Here is a 20,590-nt window from a genome sequence, read left to right on the forward strand (position 1 = left end):
CGCGGGGGGCGCTGTGGCCCCGCCGGCGCGCGGGCGGGCGGAAGGCGGCTCCGGCGGCGGCCGGGGCGGACGGAGGGCGGGTCGGCGCCTTTGTGTGAGCCGAGCCGGGATGGTGCGGGGCGCCGGGCGGGTAAGGAGCCCCGCCGGCCGCTGGCTGCCCCCCGCGGGGCCCCGCTGGGAGCCCCGGGGGCCCCGCGCCGCCCCCCCGCGATGGGCCCCGCGCCGCCCCCCGCGGGCCTCCCGCCGCCCCCCCGGAGCCCCCCGGGGCCTCCCGCCGCCTGCCGCCGGCCGCCGTGGCTCCCCTCGGGGCCCCTTCCTGCACCCCCCGTGGCTCCCCCTGGAGCCCCCCCCGTGGGTCCCCTTACCACGACCCCGTGGGCCCCTCGCCGCCCCCCCCGTGGGCCCCCAGCCCCCGCTGTCCCGCGTGGCCCCTCAGCCCCCGGGGGTCCCTGCCGCCCCCCCCCCCCCCCCCGTTGCTCCCCTTTCCCCTGGGGCAGCTTCGGGGTTCCCTGTCCCCCCGCAGGGAGCGGAGCGGCTCCTGCCTGCCCGCCGGCGGCAGCGGGGCCCGCCCGCCCCTCCTCACCCGCCGGGACCCCTCCTGCCCCCGCGCCCCCGGCCTTCCGTCGCCCCCCGGTCCCCCCTCCCTCCTCCGTCTCTTTTCCCTCCTGTCCCGTCCCCAGGCCGCCCCCCCCCCCCTCAGGGATCCCCACGCTGCAGGAATTGCCCACGTCCAGGCATTTTCTGTGCTGGTGAGCGCTTCCCCTCTAGAGCCTTCCTCGTCCTCCTCATCCTCCTCGTCCTCCCCAGCCGTGAGCGGTTTCCCCGCTGCCTTCTTGGGCAAGGGCCGTCCCTGCCTCCATCCCTCGGCGTCCCAGGGGAAGACAGCCCGTCCTCAGCTCCTTTTTGCCTTTCCCTGGAGCTGGGGCAGAAGGCAGCCCTGTCCCCTTCCATCTCCTGCAAATTCCCGCTCTCTCTGCTGCCTTCTGGGGTCATTGTTCTCTACCGTGGGGAGAAAAAGGCAGGGGATTAGGGATAGGGCTCCGGGGGTAAGTGCATCAAGTCCCTGGGTGGCCTGCGAGCTGGCTGAGCGCCTGTGAGTGGGACAGGGCGACAAAGGCAGTGGGACAAGCTGGACGGACGAGCTCAGGTGGGAATTGCCAGTGGCATGGGCCAGGTGTCTAGTGGCAGCCTGGGAATACTGCGCAAACCGCCCGGCTAAAAGAGCACTGAAAGGTGCTGCAAGTGCCGGTGTAGCAGAGGAGAAATCCCTTGGGAACCAAAGAAGCTGGCATGCAGGGGAGAATCCGAAATGAGATCCCACCTGGAAAGCGAAAGTTACTGTGTGGGTACAGGACAAACCCGAAGCGAAGGTATGAAGCGGTGGTGGCTGGAGGAGGCCTGGAGGTGAAGCCAGCCAGCATGTAGAGCCTGAATTTCAGCCTTCCAGGCAGGGATGTTATCCCTGGCTCGAGGAGAGGGAGGGCGTCTGCATCACAGGCACCGGCTGGGGCTCAGTTTCAGAACTGAGGGAACCGCGAGGCAGAGGGACCTGTGTCCGTGCCCAAATAGAAGTGGGGACTTCAGGCTGTTGCTGGCAGAGTAAACAACTTTTTAGTTTGTTTGTGTCTTTTCCTGTGTGCATCTTTCCCTTTGCTTCCCAAAGAGTCGGTCTTTGAAGTTACAAGATAGGTTTTAGTCGATCTCCATCTAAGCAGCTATGCTGCTGCTTCTCTGTTGCTTGTCAGGAAGGTGGAAAATTTGAGGTATGACTAGAGTGATGTCTTTTTGGTTGTTAAGGTATTAACATTTCTTGCATTTTTGTCTCTCTAGAGCCCCTTGCCCTGCCAGTTTCTGGATGCCAAGCACCTCTGGCTCACGCAGCTGATGAATGCGTGAAGAAGCAGCTGACAGGAGAGGGACTCTTAAGCAGCTGCTAAGATGGGCATGAGGATCAAGTTGCACAGCACCAATCACCCCAACAACCTGCTGAAGGAACTCAACAAGTGCAGGCTCTCCGAGACCATGTGCGACGTCACCATTTTGGTGGGCACCCGCTCCTTTGCTGCACATAAGGCTGTTCTGGCCTGCGCCGCAGGCTACTTCCAGAACCTCTTTTTGAACACAGGGCTGGATGCTGCTAGGACCTACGTAGTGGATTTCATCACGCCGGCCAACTTCGAGAAGATCCTCAGCTTTGTGTACACCTCGGAGCTCTTCACAGACCTAATCAATGTGGGCGTCATTTACGAGGTAGCAGAGCGGCTGGGCATGGAAGATCTGCTGAAGGCCTGCCATTCAACCTTCCCTGACTTGGAGAGCTCAGCCATCACGAAGCAGCCCTCCCTGGCCATGAGCGAAGGCCGGTCAGGTCCTCTGAGCAGCACCTCCTCAGAGCAGAGCCATTCTTTGGGTGAAATCCGGAGCGGTGGGGAACATTTCGGCCCTGAACGGAATTACATCTTGCACGGGGAAGCGGCAGGCAGCTACAAAGAGGACGACAGGAATACTGTGAGTGAAGCCAGTCAGACTCTTCCCCTGATGCATCCGCAGCAGCCTCCCAAGACAGAACAGGAATCGGATCAAGGACAGTTCACTCCTGCTGCGAGTATGGCAACCCAACCCAGCCTGGGCGGTGTGAACATCGTTGTTCAAACCACTACAAGCTCGTGCCAGCAGTATAAGGTCCAGAGCAATGGCGACTACGGCAAGGGTGGCTTCTTTACCGCTGATCCTTCCATGGACATCTCCACAGGGAGCAACTCCTGTCCCAGCAACAGTGACCACTCCAAAGAACAAGGTTTTGGGCAGATGGATGAGCTTCAGCTGGAGGACTTGGCCGAGGATGAACTGCATTTCGAAGATGCCAGCGAAGAGCTGGGCCCATCAGAAGAAGTTATTGAGCTGAGTGACGACAGTGAAGAAGAGCTGGCCTTTGAGAACGACAGCCAGGATAGCAAGGCCATGCCCTGCCAGGTGTGCAAGAAGGTCCTGGAGCCCAACATCCAGCTGATCCGCCAGCATGCAAGAGATCACGTTGATCTGCTCACCGGGAACTGCAAGGTCTGTGAAACCCACTTCCAGGACCGGAACTCCAGGGTCACTCATGTTTTGTCCCACATCGGCATCTTTCTCTTCTCCTGCGACATGTGCGAGACCAAGTTCTTCACCCAGTGGCAGCTGACCCTTCACCGACGAGAAGGGGTCTTCGACAACAACATCATCGTCCACCCCAGTGATGCGCTGCCAGGGAAGATCACCGTGTTTGGGGGAGGGCCCGGCTCAGAGCTGGCATGTGCTGCCTGCGGGAAGCCTTTGGCCAAAGATTTCCACACTGTCCGCAACCACATCCTGGACCACGTGAACTTGAAAAGCCAGACGTGCGGCGTGTGTGACCAGAGGCACCTCAGTCTCTGCAGCCTGATGTGGCACACCCTGTCTCACTTGGGGATCTCGGTCTTCTCCTGCTCTGTTTGTGCCAACAGCTTCGTGGATCGGCACCTCCTGGAGAAGCACCTGGCCGTTCACCAGAACATGGAGGAGGCTCTTTTCCGGTGCCACTTCTGTGGCCAGAGCTTCAAGCTGGAAGCGGCGTATCGTTACCACGTCAGCCAGCACAAGTGCGGGGGCAGCCTGGACATCCGACCCAGCTTTGGAGACCGTCTCCAGCAGCAGGGCCTGCAGAAGAGGAAGCTGCCGGAGGAGTTCCTGAGCGAAGACTTGGCTCTGCAAAACCAGCCAGGCAACAGCAAGTACAGCTGCAAGGTCTGCGGGAAGAGGTTTGCTCACACCAGTGAATTCAACTACCACCGGAGGATCCACACCGGAGAAAAGCCCTACCAGTGCAAGGTATGCCACAAGTTCTTCCGCGGCCGCTCCACCATCAAGTGCCACCTGCGGACGCACTCGGGAGCCCTCATGTACCGCTGTACTGTGTGCGGGCATTACAGCTCCACGCTCAACCTCATGAGCAAGCACATAGGCGTGCACAAAGGCAGCCTCCCCCCGGACTTCACCATCGAACAGACTTTCATGTATATCATCCATTCCAAAGACGCGGAGAAAAACACGGACAGCTGATGGGGTGAGGCAGGGCAGGGCCAGCAAAGGAGCAAATACTAATTACAGAAGCTGTGGAAAAAATGTCATTTATTTTATTTAATGGTCAGGCATCATAGATGGAATCCTCCTTTTCTATTTTTTTTTATTTTTTTTGGCCTTGCTAGGGCTTTTTAGATTGGTGGCATTGTACAAATTAACAGCACGTAAGCTACATCACTGTTTTCAAGAAGTCTGTCGTGTTTACTTACCTCTGGTCCTGTTAGAGGCCATTGAGTTCTGTGTTTTTAGCATTTCTCACTAGGTTTTGAGTGTAGATTTTTTTTTTAACCTTTTAGCCCACTTGACTAGGCTAACCCTCAGTTTGAGCTTGTCCACAAACTGATGCTGCTAAGATTTTTCACACCTGACCTCAGTAGAGAGGGACAGAGCCAGAGCAGGATGGTGCTGGACTCAAAGAAAAGGAAAAAAAAGGAAGGAAGGAAGGAAGGAAAAAAAAGACTCGTTCTGGGCATCGCTGGGGTTCTGCTGCTATTGCGAGGAGATAAGCAAAGTCCGTGTCACAGAATCAGCCTTGAAATCGTCGCTCCATTGCAGGGCAGATGAGCAAGCAGCATGTGAGCGTGCACGTGCAAATGAGGAGGGATACCTGGCGGTAAATGAGTAGGAGGGTGATGGTTGCTCACAAGGGCAGTTCCCAGGCAGCGCCGGGGGTCTCCGGCCTGCCCAAGCAGGGAGCGTGGCTGGCCGGTTCTCTGCTGTGCCCGTGACACGCCGCTCGCTCGTGCCCCGAGACCCCGTCTCCGAAGGAGGAGGCAAAGGAGTGATGCTACCTCTCTGAAGAGCCCGAGCAGTGGGGTGGCGGCGTGGAAGGAAGGAGGCGGGTGCATGAGCAGAGGGAGCTCTCGGAGGAGTTGCTGGACTGGAGAGGGCCAGGGAAGCAGGTTCATGTTGTGGGGCCAGCTGCTCCTTGGGAGATATTTTGTGATGGCACAGTCATGCCTAAATTCTGCCGGCCTGCAGCTGGCCATTGAGAGCGTGCCGATGCCTCCTCGGCTCTCCTCTGCCAACGGCAGCCGTGGACGCTGTGCTCTGCTGGCATGGCACGGTGTGTCCCAGGGCTGCCAGTTGCTGGAAGCCAGAGAGCGGCGTTGCTGCAGCTGCACAGATCCCAGCAGACAAGACGTGATGAAGCTGTTGCCTTAACTCCCACAAAGGTACCTTTGAGGACTCTTCTCTCTGCTGAAGGGGTAGCCCCCTCCCGTGGCTGCCGCCGTGGATCGCCGCATCCCGGACATGTCTCATGGCAAATGTGTGTTGCAGGATGTTGTTGGTGCGATGTGAGTTCATTCATTTTTTGTTGAATCGTGCTGTAACTTCAGCAGGCGCTGGCTGGGGGCTGCGGCAGAGAAGCTCCAGGAGCTGGCGGCAATAGCAGCTGGTGAGAACCTCGGCTCACCCTCTCCTGGATGCGCGTCGGGTGCAGGCTGGGGACTCCTCGGCATGGTGGGCTCTCCTGGCTGCGCTGGTGAAGTCAGCCCCGTGCCGGCAGTGTTTACACCAGGAAGGGTGGGGATCAGCTTTTTCCCATGTTATCCTGCTGTGGGGCAGAGGTGGAGAGGAACAAATATTTCCGATGCCGCAGCATGAGTTATGACTGCCCTTAGGTAACTCATTCTACCTCACAAACAGGATGCGCTCAGGGCTTTCAAGCCACAGTCGTAGTAAATTGGCTCCTGCGCTTCTGTAAAGATATGCTGTTACAAAACAAAACTAGTGATTTGCAAACCCTGTAAACTCATCCCGCTTTCCCCTGCTTTCGAAGGGACAACCCGTGGCAGAGGAGCGGCGTGGGCTGGATGTGTGGTTGGTGAGCTAGGAATTCCTGGGGGTTGCTCCCCTCACTCCGCTGTGGCCTTGGGCAAGTCACTTCACCTCTTTGCCTCAGTTTCCTCATCTGTAAAATGAGGGTGGTAACACTTGTGGTACCTACCTACCTCCCGGGAGTGCGGTGAAGACTGCTGGCTTGTACCTGCAAAGTGTGTGGGAGATGCAAAGTGCTTAGTGAATATTGATGTTTAGCATCCTAGGGAAATGACAGCCTCCATCCGTTCCTGTTCTGTACCAGTTCCTGGACTTGCCTGGGTCGGTTTACTCCTGTTACAGCCTTCCCCGTCGAAAGCAAACTTCCCTTTAGCACCATCCCCGTCCTGTGAAACAAGCTCTGTAGCAATATAAGAAGTGGGGGATGGCTCAGTGCCGCTGTGTCTGCGGAGGGGCTGGGGGAAGCAGCAGTGTGTGTGCTGAGGGGTAGCAGTGCTGTAATGTTCCCTTGGGTTTGCAGAGCACATCTCCCCATCGGCTGGGCGTGTTGCTGTTGGGAGCGGGAGGAGTTCCCATCCCAGGGAGAGGGGCTGGAGGGTGCAGAGGTGTGCAGCTGCTGGAAGCCCCTGCCCTTCAGCTCCATCCATCCTTCAGTCTCTGCGGTTTGCCTGTAAAGCTGCATTTCCACCGCGGCAACTCCAGGTCCATGTCCAGCTCCGCTGTGAAGGGGGAAGAGACAACAGTCTGTCTTCAGCTGTGTCCCCGCCGGCAGTGCTGAGCCCTGGCTGGACCTAATGACTCTTCCCAGGCAGCTGCTTCGTCCTGAGCGTGGGTCGTCCTCAGTGACCCTGTGGACCTGCAGTACCCGGCTGATCCCGCTGCATGGAGGTGGGGTGGGAGGAACGGACTTTGCTGAGGAGGAATGAGAGGACAAGGTTGAGGATGAAGCTGTTGGGAGTTTGTGTCCTTTCCCCAATCCCGGTAATATTGACTGGGTTTGGGGCCACCTGGCATCGCCCTGGGGAGCGTTAAACTGGATTTGTCCTGATTTTGGTGCCTGGAGCCTGTTTTCAGAGGAGGTGAGGCACCGAAGCAATTGCCAATCCTGTGGCTGTCCAGGCTGTGCTGCGTCTGCCGCTGGAGCTCTGGTTTCCAAACTCCAGTCTCGTGGTGCCCGTCAGTTGCCAGGCCACGGTCTGTGATCTCTAGCTGGTCTCTGGAGCCACGTTTAGCCTAGTGTTGTTACATTTAAAAAAAAAAGAAAAATTTGAGAACGCATGGCGCTCTAGGAAAGTGTGGGAGTTGGCAGCGGTTCGCTGGAGGCTCCTCTGAGGAGCTCTTAGAGTTACGGGGTTTTTTCCTTGTCCTGGTGGTGGCAAGATGGGCTGGTAGACAGGAATGGATGTGACCTGCTCTGCTCTGGAGATTGCTATGAAGGATGTGAGGGAGGCAGACGAGGCTTGGGAGAGCTGAGTCCTTAAAGCCTTGAGACCCTCCTAAAATGTCCCAGAAGCTGTGATGAGCTTTTGGATGGGTTGGGGTGCTGCTGCGCAGTAGCATCTGCAGCCCCATATCTAGCTAAGCTGTGAAGCAAAAGCCTTTTGTGCACATAAACCAAAAAGAGAAGCTTTTACACTGAAACACTACTGGGCAAAGCAAGCCCACCTTTCTAAGCACAGGGATGGGAAAGCAAAAGCCCACCTCGTTTTCTGCTGGTCGTTTTTGGGTGTAGGGATGGGGGGGAGCGACCAGGTCCCTGGCATTTCTGTGTCTTGGATTCTTTCCAGTGTTATAAAGAATTATTCCTGTGTGAAACATCCTGAGATCAGCAGTGAGTCCCATCTGCAGAGGGGATCCAGGGACAGATCTGGACCTGCAGCGCTCCCGCGCTGGGCTGGCCTCGCGCTGCGGCACCTCCTCGGAGGGATTGTCCCAAGAGGGGTCAGAGACCTGCGCTCTCCCTCCCCTGGCAGGGTCCTGGGCCTCTCCAAGCCTGCGGCCAGCATCAGAGCTCTGTCGTCCCCGTCCCCTTGGCGGTGTGGCTGTCCCCGAGTCCGGCCAGCCTGGCTGGGAGCTCCAGCATTCCTCCATAAAGCTCTGCAGATGGAGCAATGGGGCTCATCCCAAGTCCTCCGCAGGCTGCATTGCCCCGAGGAGCCATAGCTCCGACACACGTAGGGCTGTGTGTTTGCTGGGGGCGCAGCCATGCACGGCTCCGTGTCGGAGGCCAAGCGCCGTTTGCAGTGGCGGGGGAGCTGGGGTGGGAGCCCTTGCTCCACCGCTGACTCGTGGTGTGGCCTTCGGCTCGCCTCCTGGCCTCGCTTCCCCCGCCTCCCCGTGAACGTGGGGGCAACACTTACCTACCTCGCCGGGGGCAGCTGTGAGGTTTAACTTGTGTTTGCAAAGTGCTTTGGGATCCTTGGGGTGCAAGAGGGGAACGCAGAAGGGAAATGCTTCGCTGTGAGCTGTGCCGGCAGCGGTTGCAGAGAGTGGCCAGGTCGCGGGTCCTTGCGGGAAACCCTGTCACAAAATCCCCCCTCCAAAAGGCAGTGCTTCGAGACTGGTCTTACTCCGACTTCTAAACTGCAAAGTTCAGTTTTATTCTCCCCTTTCTCAAAGGATCCAGGTCTCTCAACAGAATAATTAAACAGAAGAAAAAGAGTTGAATTGCTGTCTAACCTTTTTGTTAAGTTAATAGTAGGTACTGACCTCCTGATATTTAAGTGTTTACTATCTATTTGCTGTAAAGTTTTGTATATTTTGTAAACTTTCCCCCCAAATAGTAGATGTCTAAAATCGTTGTACATCGGGTTCTTTTATACTCCATTGTTCAGCACAAAGTGTGGTTTTTATTTAGAATAATAAAATGGAAAATATTGACCTCTTGTACCTTGCTTCTTTATACAACTTGTTTCTTTAAATGTGCAGATTGGCATTTCTGTCTCTTCAGGAGTGCCTGGGAAAGCACGTGAGCCGTTCCTGGTATCCTGCTCCTGTGCTGTGCTCTGCAGGATTTGTGGCACGAGTCCAGGCAGCCGGGGCCTCTTCCTCGCCGCCTCCTCCGGCACCCGGAGCAGCACGAGGAGAACTGACTCCGGCATTTCTGCAGACTGTTTCCGCAGCAGGTTGGGACAGAGCCCTCGTTAGAAACCATTGAGGAAATTCTCGGGGTTTGTGTTCCTTGATAAGCCCTTTGTGTGCTGCCAGCGGTGCGTTTCACTGCGACCTGGGCCTTCGCAGGCTCAGAGCTGTTGGCTGGCAAGCCAGATCAGCGGGCAAACGCTGCTGGCGTTTTCAAGAGCCACTTTAGCTTTTCTCAAGCAGCGAGGCTTTCTCGGTTCGGGGTTGGGGTGACCTGCCTGCTGGGCACGGCCATGGGCCCGGGCTGCCGGTCTCGGTCACCGCTGGAGCTGCTTGGGCAGAGGTCACCTGGTGGGACAGGACCAGTTCCCCATCGCCAGCCTGGTGACCAGCAGTGGGCACTGGAAATCCAAGCTGGGAGGGTGGTCCAGGGGTATACAGCAGTAATTGCTAAAGGAGCCTGAGGCAGTTTACCCTAAGGGGCGGTGAAGGCTTTAAAGGGAAACGGAGGGACCCGGCTAAAGAACTTGCTGGCTTTCAAGCCCAGATCACTGCGTGGGGCTGTATGAGGGTTTTATCTGAGGCCGCTCTGGCCCTGAGGTCTATGAACAAAGTTGCAGATGCATTAGGAGAGTTAAAAAACCACAAGTTTAATAGGTCAAATACCAAGCTTTACATGTTTAGGTAACTTGAAATTGAATATGTTGCTGTCCTGGTTATGTCACACCTCAAGTCTCCTGTTATTGTGTACTTACCTTCCGTGTCTTCATTGAAAATGGCAGGGTATTGCAAAAGGAAGCCTCGGGGAAGGTTCAGGATCAGAGCTGTGGGTTGTGTCAGCGTGAAGCTGCCTTCGCGTTCACCAGCCAGTTTTGTGGCTGCTCGGCTTCGCAGCGCTTGTGCCCAGGAGGGTCAGGGGACAAAGGCGGCGAGGTCCTGCGTCGGTGCGGACCCAAAGGACAGCCTCTGCCCTGGAGGGCTTACAGTCTAAGTGGCTCTACGCTCCCAAGTTGTGAAACTGGGTAAGTAACATAATTAAGGCAGAGGAACGGCCGTGAGTTGCTTCCCTCAACAGCGTGCTGTTGTGTCTGAGGGGACTGGCTTCTCCCCCAGCTGTGGTACAAAATATTTCTATGTAAAAGGTGGATTTGGCTTTTTCTGTCAACACTAGGGTCCCCTGGTAGTAAGAAGGAACATCTCTGTGCACAAGGAGTCCTGAAGCATTCAGTGATTTACCCTGTCCCAGAACCCCTGTGAAGAGCAGAGCCATTCCCAGCCAGTCCCGTGATAACCCCTGGTCGCGGGCTTCTCCTGCAGCCCGGGACATCCTGCTCCTCACCCTCAGCTCTCTGCTGCAAGCATCCTGTCCCCAGATTTGCTTATGCTTTGCGTTTTTCAAAATGTGTTTCTTGAGCAGCTTAAGGCCTTTGGTAGATTTATGAACTCCCTTCCAGTGACTGTCGCTCTTTCACCTTCCCCTGCCGAGGGCTTGACTCGCAGCACGTGACTTAGGAGAATCCGGACAACGGTGAACTTTCTCCGGATGCTCCAGTTTCTTACAGAGCCAAAGCCCGGCCCGTGCTCCAGCTCCGAGGGTTTCTGCACGCGTACACGTTCCCACGGGGCGTGCTTCAGTGCGACTTTGATTGAAAGGGAGCGCGTGTGAAGGGCTGCCAGAGTCTGCCAGCGTTTAGAAACGCACCCAGTGGCCTTAGAAACCTGCCAGGAGATGCTCTAAAGGACGCTGGATTTAATGGGATGGGTTTCCTGCTGCAAAACACGAACTGGGAACCCCACCTCTGCTGCCACCAGTCATGTTTGGAAGCAGCTCTGCCCAGTCAAACCCAGTTTTAACCATTGCTAATTTACTGCTGAGTTTGCAAAACTGCTCTCAACGAGTTGCTGATCTCGAGTCGTTCCTCCCCTCATTAAAGCTCAGGTCTGTGTCCTGCTCAGCCCCTCAGGGTTGTGTTGCCTTCATTTCTGTAAAATCAGGCTTTCAGCTGTTTGCCAGGCACGGGGAGGAGGGGTTTGTGTTTCAAAGGAATGGATTTCCTCTCTCCTGCTTGGGATGGCATCACGGCAGAGGGGCAGCGGTCACTGGACACCTCTGCGGCGCGGTGTATCTGGAGCATGTGTGTAAGTGAAAGTCAGGGGCTGCAGAAGAACTTGTGGTGAAGGGAAAGGCTCGTGTGCCCCCAGCCCCGCGGCTCGGGGCAGGTGCAGGGGTCGGGTCCCAGGGGCCGGATTTGTGTTCAGACTTCCGAGCAGGCGGAGTAATGCACTTTATGACTGCAAGTGTTTCTTTAGGAAAACAGGAAATATCGCTTTCTTATATTCTTTCTTTAGCTAAATAGATCTGATACAGCAGCACATCAGAGGCAAGATGTCTGTAGCTCCCCGCACCATCTCATTTCACGTTTGGCACTCTGCCCTGCCTTTAGAGGACAGGAGGTGGCCAGCCAAGAAGTGTTGTTTAAAACCAAAGTGTCTGCTTATCACCAGGAAAAACGATCTTACTGGCCTCAGTGAGTGCAGGGAGCTGCCCCCCCCCGCAACCACTTGCCAGTGATGAGTGGGAGAGTCTGATCCCCCTTAATTGGGAGGGTTGTTGTCCTTTGCGATGACTATGGAGTGCTGCGTGGTGGAGGAGGAATTGTCTGCGCCCTTCTGGCTGCCTTGGTCTTTGGGGATGTACTTAACCACGGCGGAGATGAGCTTGCTGCGGAAGTTTTTGCTTAGGAAGTTGTAGAGGATTGGGTTAATCACGCAGTGGAGCAGGGTGAAGCAGTCTATGATGTCGTAGAAGAAGTAGAGGAAGTGGGCAAAGGTGCAGTGGAGGATGATGTGGTTGCCATCAAGGGTGAGCAGCGTGAGCATGATATGGAAGGGCAGCCAGCTGATGAGGAACACGACGATATAGGCGTAGATGAGCAGACAGTGCTTCCTGCTCTCCGGCTTGGTGCGCTTGATGAACCTGGCTGTCAGGATGTTGAAAATGGCGATGATGGGGAAGGGGATGAGGAACCCAATGGTGGTGGTGGCCAAGCTGACCGCCAGCGCCCACTCGTCATAGGTCTCGAAGGGGGCCATGAAGATGCAGATGGGCTCGCCGGTATTGACCAGTTGCATGTGAGCAACCTCCAGGAATGGGATCGCTGCTGCCAAGACCCAACTGCAGGCGCAGATGATGCGGCGTGCGCGGTGCTGGTGCTTACGCCAGAAGAGGGAGGAGCTGGTCAGAGACACGTAGCGATCCACGCTCAGGCAGGTGAGGAAGAAGATGCTGGCGTACATGTTGGCAAAGTAGAAGTAGTGCGTGAAGCGGCAGAGGAAGCTGCCCCAGAGCCAGGTGTAATCCAGCATCACCTCCAGCATCCAGATGGGCAGTGAGAGCAGCACTCCGAGGTCAGCAATGGCCATGTTGATGATGTAGAGGTTGACCAAGCTCTTGTTGCCCCGTGTCTGCCAGTTGACCCAGATGACAAGGAGGTTCTCCACCAAGCCCACCACAAAGATGACCAGGTAAAGGATGAAGAGGATCACCCGCTTGACATTCTCATCCAGGCTGAACTCGCAGAAGGTGTAGGTGTAGTTCAGGAGATGGAACAGCTCAGACCAGTTGTGGTAGTCCCCATACTCGTTCAGGAGAGTGTGCGTCTCAGTGGGGGCAGTGGTCGCCTCAGCCATCCCGGTAGCTGCAAGGAAAGGGAAAGCACTGAGTTGTGGCTCAGTGGCTGCACTGAGCCGGACAGCTCGAAAATACAGAGAAAGAGCCAATCTCCCCTGTCAGAGCTCAGTCCTTGCGGGAGGCTCTGGAAGTACCCATCTGTATTTTTCTTAAATCCAGTTTTTATTCCTATGGTGAATTCCTACATCAGCCCTCAGAAGATGCTGTATCCACACTGGATGATAACCTCACCTCCCAAGCAAAATGCAAGCCGCAAACACCAGCCGCCCGTTCACCCTCGCGTGCTCCCAGGAGGTGGCTGTCCCCTGTCCCACAGCCTGGTCAGCCGGGGACTGGGGACAAGCAGTGCTGGGGACTGACGGAGGGGAGGGACGAAGGACAGGTGAGAGCGCCCACAAGCCCCGAGGCTCAGCAACATCGGTCATTGCAGAAACAGAGCTGACAACCTGGAAGCGCAGCAACCTTTGGGCGGGAGCCCCCGCCACCGAGGCTCGTGCTGTCCCCCAGACACCTCCGGAGCTGAGGTCCTGCCGCCACGGAGCCTGTGGGAATCCCGACCCCAGCTCTCCCGCTCTGCGCCTGCGTGCAGCAACTGGCTGTGAGGCGTCTGGGGCGCGGTCAGGCACCCGGACCATTAAATGTTCGAGTGACCACGTCTGCTCGACTCCGTGCCACTGGGAAAGCCCCTGTTCCCACACCTGACCCCTTGGTGTGTGGTCGCCTTATAAACTCGTCCGGCCACCCTCGCTCTGCCTGTCTCGCAACTGCGTTGCTGGGAGCTGTCAGGACTTCCAAGTAGGTGACAAAATTATAAACCTAAGGGAAATGCAGTTGACCTTAACATCCTTTTATTGCCTCAAGTGTGAGACCTCCGATCTCAGCACAGCTGCATCCGCATGGCAAAGATGCCACGGACCCTGTTCAGCCTCGTGCCGCTGGAAGCGCCCTCAAGACCAGCCGTTCCCCTGGGAAAGCTGGAGGAGTGCCACTGGGGCATTTCCATGGCACTCGGAGCCCAGCGAGCCGGGGAGCGCTGCAGCCAGGCATCTCCTGCAAGAGCATCAGCCCTGAGGCAAACGGCTGTCACCCACACGCTCCCAAAACCATGGAGGGGAGGAGAGTGAGCCCCCAGGGCTGGAGACCCCCATCCCCGAGGCTCCTTGACCCCCTGCCCTTGCCAAGCCACAGGTCCCAAGAGGGGCTGGTGGGAGAGGGGACAGATGGACACAGATGGGGAGGGAGAGGCGTTGGCTCACCGGCGGCAGAGCCGAAGGCTGCACGGAGGGGCTGCTCGGGGAGCGCGGCGATCCTCTCGGCTCGGCGGCTCGCGCGCCTCTGGGAGAGCAGAACCGTAGAGGCACAGAGCTCGGGGTGGGCTTGTTGGCTGCTTCCCGGCAGGAAATGACCGTTGTGGTCCGACATCCTGAGACAGCCCAGCACGGGTGACATTTGACTTGATTTCCAGCCCCAGGGCTGGGCTCCCGTTTGATTTTGCCGCAGGGCTGGGAGCGGGCGCAGGGAGGCCCCGGGCAGGTGTCGGTGTCGAAGCTGCGAGTGCCTGGGGATGGAGCAGGGCTCCTCGGGGCTCCCCTGGCCAGGTCCCCTCTGCTGTTGCTCCCGTGGGACCCGGCTGCTGCAGCCCCACTGATCTCAGGGACCGGATCCTGCCCAGGTCCCGCTGTGACTGTGGGAAGGAGGGGAAAACACGTCCTCTGGGATGGACCCGGCTGAGCCAGGTCCTCCCCCGGGTCTGGGAATCCCAAGGGGTGAGGGTGGGTTAAGGGGAACGTGCCATTGACTGTTCCTGATGCTCATACGATGCTGGGGCGAGCTCAGGGTTTCCTTTGGGGGAAAAAGGGCCAAAAGCTGAACGTCTCTGCCAGGTCAGAGCTGCCCGTCACTCCGAGCTGTCGCAGGAGTTGATGGCAGATGGCTATCGCCACAGAAATACCTCTGGCCAAGCAGCAATTAATCATCGAGCTGTGATTGCCTGGCAGTTTTGCAGGGGAAGGGAGGGGGCTTGAGCCTTGCCCTGGCATTGGGGAGGGGGCTGATAGGCAGAAAATTTTGCATCAAGCTGCAAGTCCTGCAAAACAATTGCAGGAAATCTCCTTTTCAAGTGCAGACAAGACTTTGTGATCAACAATCGGCTCGGAAGGAAGGCACGGCTGGAGCGGGGAAGCACGAGGGCACTGATAAGTCGGGTCTCACAACAACAAGCCCGGTGCTGGTGACCCCGCGTGCAGGTACCCAGCCCCAGCGGGACCAAGGCCCCAGGTCGCAAACAGGAACCTGGCGGCTTTGTGCTCGCCCCAAGCGCGATAGGGCGCGTTTCGGCTCAGCCATGGGACGGGGACCGCGAAGGGCTGCTCTGCCGCCCGATGGCTTGGGGGGCTTTGCCTCCCCTGGGAGGCAGGGATGCCATTCTGTTTCCATTTAACAGGTCAGAAAATTTCCACACCGAAATCTCGGCTTGAGAACGACCTGGGTGCTGCAAACCTTTGCTGCTGGGGTTTGCGCAAGGGCTCCTGATCCTGGCAGGGACAGCGAGGCCTGGGAGCTGGTTGCATTTCCAAGCCGGCTGAGCCCTGGGGAGCTGGGCAGGTGGCTCGGGCCCTTCTCCCCATCCCTGCTGCGATGCTCGGTGCACTCTGAGGCTGTTGGCACCCAAACGTGTGCCCGGGAGCCCCTGGCCTCCCTAAGGGTCTGGTTCCCCTCTTTGTCTGGCGATAAGTGGGAAAAGGCTGTTTCCTCTCCAGAAAGCGTCCGCTGCGATCCGAGCGGGTCCTTTGGAACCTGGCGGATCGGGGGTTGGACAGGTGGCACACAGGAAGGCGAAGAGGAGAGCCTGATAATGGCACCCCGCGGGCCTGGACGGCTCCTCCTCCACCTGCCAGAGCTTTGCTCCGTGGTGAAATAGGGGTGCCCGGTCCCTCCCGGCTGCCGCCAGCCCAGCCCCACCGAGGAGGAGGCGGCAGCACAGACCCTGAGCGTGGTGGGCTGTGGGCGGCAGCAGTGCTGGGGATCTGCTGTTCTCCTGCCCTTCCCTCGCCGAGCAGCCAGCACCAGCCTGGGGTGCTGCCGGAGGGATGCGGGCGCAGGGGTCTCCGGGCTGGTGCAGCCAAGGCTGCGGTTTTGCCTCCTGGCAGCTCAGCACTGCGCAGCCTGGCCCCTGGGGACACGTGGGCCTGAATCGTGATGTGTGGGGGCTGCTGGGGGCGTCTTACTGGTTTGCTAAGCCAAGCAAAGGGTTTAGGAAAGCTTTCTTGGCTGGGGAAACAGCTCGGTGAGCTGTAACGCAGCTTGCACAAGGGCTCTACGTGCTGTCAGCAGTCCTGCTGTAGCTCCTGGTTCCCCTGAGCTCCGTCGCAGCCTGGGGGTATCCTGGTCTCGCGTGGGCTCAGCCTCTGCACGTGCGGGAGCAGTGCGGTGCTGGTGGGAGCGGGGCTGCTGCTAGTGCTGCTCTTGTCCTGCAGGCAAGTGCACAACCTCAGGGACGTAACCCCCAGCCAGTCACCGCTAATCAGCCCTTAATTAAGGTACGAGCAATGCATGAGTCATCGCCCGCGCGGCCAGCTCCCTGGGCTGGCAGTGTCACCGCCTGCGTAACAACGGTGCCTTTTCCAGCCCATCCTCCAGCAGCGGAGCTGAGCGCTGAGCCTGCCCCGGCCATGCCGAGAGCTTGTCCCCAACGGCTGCGACTTTCTCTGTGCTGGACCTGACACCCACTGCCAGAGGAGACTGCGGACAACGGGCTACGCGATTGCCGGCGTGGTGCCAGGAAGGGAGCGCCGGCTGCTGGGGCTGAGCCCGAGGTCGCCCATGGAAGAGCTGGGAGGCTGCAGGGGTGGGAGGCTGTGCCAGCGCCGAAGCGCCCCGGAGCAGCGAGGGAGGACGGAGCTGTTGCCAGCCGGCCCTCGGGCTTACCTGTGCGGCAGCGAGGTAGGAGATGGGGAGCTGAGGAGCAGAGGCCCTGCAGCCTGAGCTGGACAAACGCAGGGAAGAGCTGGGATGCAGCAGAGGGGGGGTCCCGGCAGAGCTGGAGTGAAGCACAAAGAGCTTTGGGGACCTTTGCAAAGAGCAATTGCTCTCGCCTCTCATCAGACAGGGAGCTGCGAGCCTGGAGGGCCCAAAGGTGGGTGCCACAGAAAGCAGCAGGCTTGAAGGGAAGAACATCTTTAACCAGGTCCTGGGGCAGCAGCGTCCCTCCAGCATGAGGCAGTGACAGGGAGACAGAGCACTGCTGGCGCCTGCGATGGCCCTGCACCAGCCGCCAGGTTCAATGATGGAAGCCTGCACCCTGAAGGGGTGCATCTCACGCCTGGCCAGGGAGCGGCCGTCAGCCCTGCAGACGCCGTCCTGAGCCAAGCAGGGGCTGGGGGGAGACTGAGCTGCGCGAGGTGAGGGGGAGCCCGTGACCCTCCCTGGGCACCCCATTGTCCCCCAGGTGGGTGCAGGGGAGCCCTCTCCTTGCTCAAGGCTTTCTCGAAACCCTTCCTCTGGTTGCACAGCTGCTGCTCCAGCCATGCCTCAGTTTCCCAATCTGCGGACAACCACGTTGGTATTTCATAAACACCCACTGTGGCTCGCTGCTGCTCTCCATGGGGAAGGATGTTACTGGGAGCAACATAAAACCCTGCGTGGGGAAAGTGGGGCAGAGCCGCCCAGCACGCCCGCGCCTGCCAACGCGTGCCCAGCTGCTGGACAAGGACCGGCACAGGGGAGCACGGGGCCACCGGTGGCTGCCAGCCCCGTGCCTGAGGGTGTCAGAGAAGGCCTCCACGCCACGCTTGGAGATGTGGTACCCTGGTTGCTCTGGGACACGCTGGAGGAGGGGCAGGATTGCAGCAGCAGCTGGAGAAAGTTTTGCATCTCTCAGTTGCAATGCACGGCCTCGCCTCACACAGCTCCGCGTGCCTGGAGCTCTGCTTTGGCCTTTAGTGGCTGTTTGTGCCGGCAGGGTGGATCCAGCCACCCCACAGAGCCGGATTTGGCTGATCTCTCCAGACACGGTCAGCAGCACCCAGCCCCAGACGTCTCCCTCTCGCCGGCTGCGCTGCGCTCGCCCAGCTTTGGCTTCGTTCCCTCACCCCGGGATGGGCCCTGCACGAGGCGGCAGCAAAGCTGCTGGGGCATAGGCAAAGGGGTGTCCCCAGCCACAGCGATGCCCAGGCACGGTTTGCTGCAGCGGGGCAGCCCTCACTGACTGGGCGCTGCAGGTCAGCAGAGCTGCGCAGAAGCAGGCGATGCCCGAGGGGCACCGAGGAGGAGGAGGACTGAGCAGAGGCTGCCCAGCCCTGTGCCCGGAGGGAAATCTGCCTGGGGGTGTAGGGCTCTGGTTTTTATTCATGTGCGTTAATTCCTGGAGCACCAGCTTGGGCGAGCGCGGCTCTCGCAGCTCAGCGGGGGATGGACCCTGCACGGAGTAGGCCCTCAGGGGAGCAGCGAGACCCTGGGAGCGCCCGCAGCATGCCACGGCACGGCGGCGGCGGTGCTGGCTGTTGGAGGAGCTGGGACATGGCCTCGGCGCCGCAGTCCCAGCTGAGGCTGAAACCAAGGCCTGCCAGGCGGGGAGGAGGAGTTGTCTTTATTCAGAAGCAAAGTGGTCTGCTAGCAGAGGACAGAGGGTTGTGACGTAGTGAGTTAGAAATTCAGGAACCTATTGGCCCAGCCTCGGCTGTGGGCGATGCTGGATCCCAGCCTGCGCTGCCGGGCCCTGGCTGCTGTTGCCTGTTGGCTGCCTACGCCACACCCCTGCCTTAGGTTTTCCAGGCAGGTTTGGGGTAGAACCAGGTGGCTACGACATCTGTGAGGGCTGACGGCAGGTAGCTGAGGGGGATGTAGAGCAGCTTGGCATCCCAGCCCACGGAGTAGCGGGTGCGCGGGAAGCGGCTGGTCAGCGCGTGCTCCATGCAGTCTGTGACCAGCGTCAGGCTGGAGCTGCTTTTATCCACAGTCTTCCTGACTGTTAGCAAAGCTGCGGAGGCAGAAAGCGCCAGTCAGGCTGCCGGGCTTAGATATTCAAGCCAAACACAGCCAAACGGCTCGGTGGGACAATGGGGTGGTGGGACACCCTGTGGCCCCGGGAATGTGCCTTGTGTCAGGAGAGAAACAGCATTGCTTAACCTTTAGGTGAGGCACTTACCGTGCTTCAAGTAATCCTCCCCATAACTCGCTTTGGTTTCCTCCGGGAGCTTCTCCCAGATGGAAAGAAAACTCTTCTCCAGGTTTTCAAAGCGGGTTAACGCCGTCTTGAAGTAGCCTGGCTCAATCACGCTGACCTTCACCCCGAAGTCACGCATCTCAAGCCTAGAAGGGATTGAGCCCCATGGAACGCAGGAGCAGCACCCGAATGTTTCTGCCGCCCACCAGTGCGGGCTGCGTGCGGGCACCGGCTCCTGCGCGGGATGCACGGCAGCCTTGTGCCGGAGGTACGGTGGGGAGCCTGACCACCCCAGCAGACCCCGCGCCAGCCCCAGCACGTGTCCGAGGTGGCGTGTGAGCAAACGTGTGCTGAGCCTGGATGGGAAGGGGCCAAAGCAAACCTCGGGACCGCGCAGCCATTGCCTGCAGGATCCGGTACGGGGGCGAGGTCCAAGGGAGGAGGCTCAGCGCTGGGGCAGGCGGTGTGGCCACAGCCTCCCTTCCGCTGGGAAGTCGTCAGGCAGGGGAATGAAATCAAAGCTCTGCCAAGTCCTTGGCCTTCCCTGCCCCGGGGCTGCCTCTGTGTGAGCTTGGCTGAAAGCGAGCAGAGGCTGCCAGTGGCAGGCGAGGGTCCCCTTGGGCAGGAGATCGCTCCCATGGGACCCAAGCCCCGTAGCTGTGGCACAAGGTGTCCTGCTGTCTGGTCCACGCATTAGGCAGCCCCACACCCCCTCCTCTTGTGCTTCGGCGGCAGCTAAAATGAACTCTGCCTGCGCTCGCTCGCGGTTGCACGAGGAAGGGGTTTGGCAGAGGGAGGCTCTGCTGGCCAAAGCCCAGAAAAGCAAACTGGGAGACCCGGAGCGTTGGCTACTGCGCCAGACTTACCGGAGACTGTCGGAGAAGGCCTCCACACCAAACTTGGAGATGCAGTACCCCCCGCCGCATAAGGAGATGCGGCCCAACACACTGGCCACATTGACAACCCGGCCCCGTGCCCGCCGCACCAGGGGCAGGAGGCTCAGCGTCACCTCGATGAGGCCAACCAGGTTGATGTCCAGCACCTTGACAAAGTCGTCCTTGGTCAGCCACTCGTTAGGAGCGGTAGGGATGGCGGTCCCCGCGTTGTTCACCAGCCCCCAAAGACCTGGGGAAGTGGGACGGGGTGAGCCGGGGCTGCTCCCCTCCCCAGAGCCCTGCTCCGGCAGAAGTCGTCAGAGCCGCGGGGGGACCGGCGGGGGTGACGATGAGGGTGGCCTCCCCGTCCTACCTTGGTCGCCCACACGCTCCCGGACCCAGGCGGCGGCGGCGGCGATGCTCTGGCTGGAGGTGACATCCAGGAGGACGGTCTGCAGCCGGGGCGAGGTGGCCGCCCGCAGCTGCGCGGCCCCGCTTTGGGTCAGGCAGGCGGCCAGCACCCGCAGCCCCCGCGCCTCCAGCTGCCGCGCCAGCAGGTTCCCGAAGCCGCTGTCGCAGCCCGTGATCAGCACGTACTTCTCCGACAGCCCCGGCACCGTCTGCCGCTCCCGGTGCCAGCGCCGCAGCAGGACCAGCCCCGCCAGCGCCGCCAGCCCCGCCGCCAGGCACAGCCACATCCTCGGGCCCCGGCCCCGGCCCCCGGAGCGCGGCGAGTGCGGGCGCTGAGCGGCTCCGGCCCGACCCTGGGCCCCCGCCCGGCGCCGCTGGCAATGATTAATCTGTAGTTAACGATCGCTCCGGTGCAACGACCGCAGAGAGGCCGCGGGGCCGCCTGGCACCGCCGGGCTCCGGCGCGGCTGCGCCCCCCAGCCTGTTCCC

General features: G+C 59.4%; 3 protein-coding genes across 9 annotated transcripts; 1 reads left to right on the forward strand and 2 right to left on the reverse strand.

The window, feature by feature from the left end:
* The first annotated feature begins 66 nt into the window (after nucleotides 1-66).
* ZBTB39 (zinc finger and BTB domain containing 39) lies at nucleotides 67-10,534 on the forward strand. 6 transcript variants are annotated; one of them, XM_087771713.1, is made up of 5 exons: nucleotides 67-130; nucleotides 1,831-3,846; nucleotides 8,831-9,005; nucleotides 9,744-9,983; nucleotides 10,416-10,534. In XM_087771713.1, exons 2-4 carry the CDS (start codon nucleotides 1,939-1,941, stop codon nucleotides 9,950-9,952), a joined length of 2,292 nt encoding a protein of 763 aa, XP_087627839.1. In that variant the 5' UTR covers nucleotides 67-130; nucleotides 1,831-1,938; the 3' UTR covers nucleotides 9,953-9,983; nucleotides 10,416-10,534. The 6 variants fall into 6 exon arrangements, 5 of the variants coding, with proteins under 5 accessions (XP_087627839.1, XP_087627840.1, XP_087627838.1 ...); XM_087771714.1 differs by having other exon boundaries at nucleotides 10,448-10,522; XM_087771712.1 differs by lacking the exon at nucleotides 10,416-10,534 and adding an exon at nucleotides 10,133-10,237.
* A 1,007-nt stretch (nucleotides 10,535-11,541) lies between these two features.
* Nucleotides 11,542-16,852, reverse strand: ACKR5 (atypical chemokine receptor 5). Of its 2 annotated transcripts, none has more exons than XM_009468707.2 (2): nucleotides 16,580-16,852; nucleotides 11,542-12,659 (listed from the first exon to the last, which is right to left on the reverse strand). In XM_009468707.2, exon 2 carries the CDS (start codon nucleotides 12,649-12,651, stop codon nucleotides 11,557-11,559), a length of 1,095 nt encoding a protein of 364 aa, XP_009466982.1. In that variant the 5' UTR covers nucleotides 12,652-12,659; nucleotides 16,580-16,852; the 3' UTR covers nucleotides 11,542-11,556. The 2 variants fall into 2 exon arrangements, with proteins under 2 accessions (XP_009466982.1, XP_087627896.1); XM_087771770.1 differs by lacking the exon at nucleotides 16,580-16,852 and adding an exon at nucleotides 13,909-16,508.
* Nucleotides 16,853-18,218: 1,366 nt separating this feature from the next.
* Nucleotides 18,219-20,535, reverse strand: LOC104015920 (retinol dehydrogenase 16-like). The gene is made up of 4 exons (XM_009468718.2): nucleotides 20,064-20,535; nucleotides 19,682-19,940; nucleotides 18,798-18,961; nucleotides 18,219-18,629 (listed from the first exon to the last, which is right to left on the reverse strand). Exons 1-4 carry the CDS (start codon nucleotides 20,386-20,388, stop codon nucleotides 18,412-18,414), a joined length of 966 nt encoding a protein of 321 aa, XP_009466993.2. The 5' UTR covers nucleotides 20,389-20,535; the 3' UTR covers nucleotides 18,219-18,411.
* Nucleotides 20,536-20,590: the final 55 nt, after the last annotated feature.

This window comes from Nipponia nippon, unplaced genomic scaffold (genome assembly GCF_047370975.1).
Source record: "Nipponia nippon isolate SJK-2023a ecotype South Korea unplaced genomic scaffold, ASM4737097v1 scaffold_35, whole genome shotgun sequence".
NCBI classification, from domain to species: Eukaryota; Metazoa; Chordata; class Aves; order Pelecaniformes; family Threskiornithidae; genus Nipponia; species Nipponia nippon.

Bases quoted from the DNA above. Each gene is read 5' to 3' on its own strand.
- ZBTB39 (XM_087771713.1), top strand. From the start codon at position 1,939: ATGGGCATGAGGATCAAGTTGCACAGCACCAATCACCCCAACAACCTG. The intron at 3,847-8,830 runs GTATGCCACAAG...CTGTCTCTTCAG, and splicing joins AAAAGCCCTACCAGTGCAAG to GAGTGCCTGGGAAAGCACGT. The intron at 9,006-9,743 runs GTTGGGACAGAG...TGAAAATGGCAG, and splicing joins GCAGACTGTTTCCGCAGCAG to GGTATTGCAAAAGGAAGCCT.
- ACKR5 (XM_087771770.1), bottom strand. From the start codon at position 14,101: ATGTCACCCGTGCTGGGCTGTCTCAGGATGTCGGACCACAACGGTCAT. The intron at 12,660-13,908 runs GTGAGCCAACGC...CTTTCCTTGCAG, and splicing joins AGCCTTCGGCTCTGCCGCCG to CTACCGGGATGGCTGAGGCG.
- LOC104015920 (XM_009468718.2), bottom strand. From the start codon at position 20,388: ATGTGGCTGTGCCTGGCGGCGGGGCTGGCGGCGCTGGCGGGGCTGGTC. The intron at 18,962-19,681 runs GTAAGTCTGGCG...AATCCCTTCTAG, and splicing joins GCCTTCTCCGACAGTCTCCG to GCTTGAGATGCGTGACTTCG. The intron at 18,630-18,797 runs GTAAGTGCCTCA...CTGCCTCCGCAG, and splicing joins GGAGGATTACTTGAAGCACG to CTTTGCTAACAGTCAGGAAG.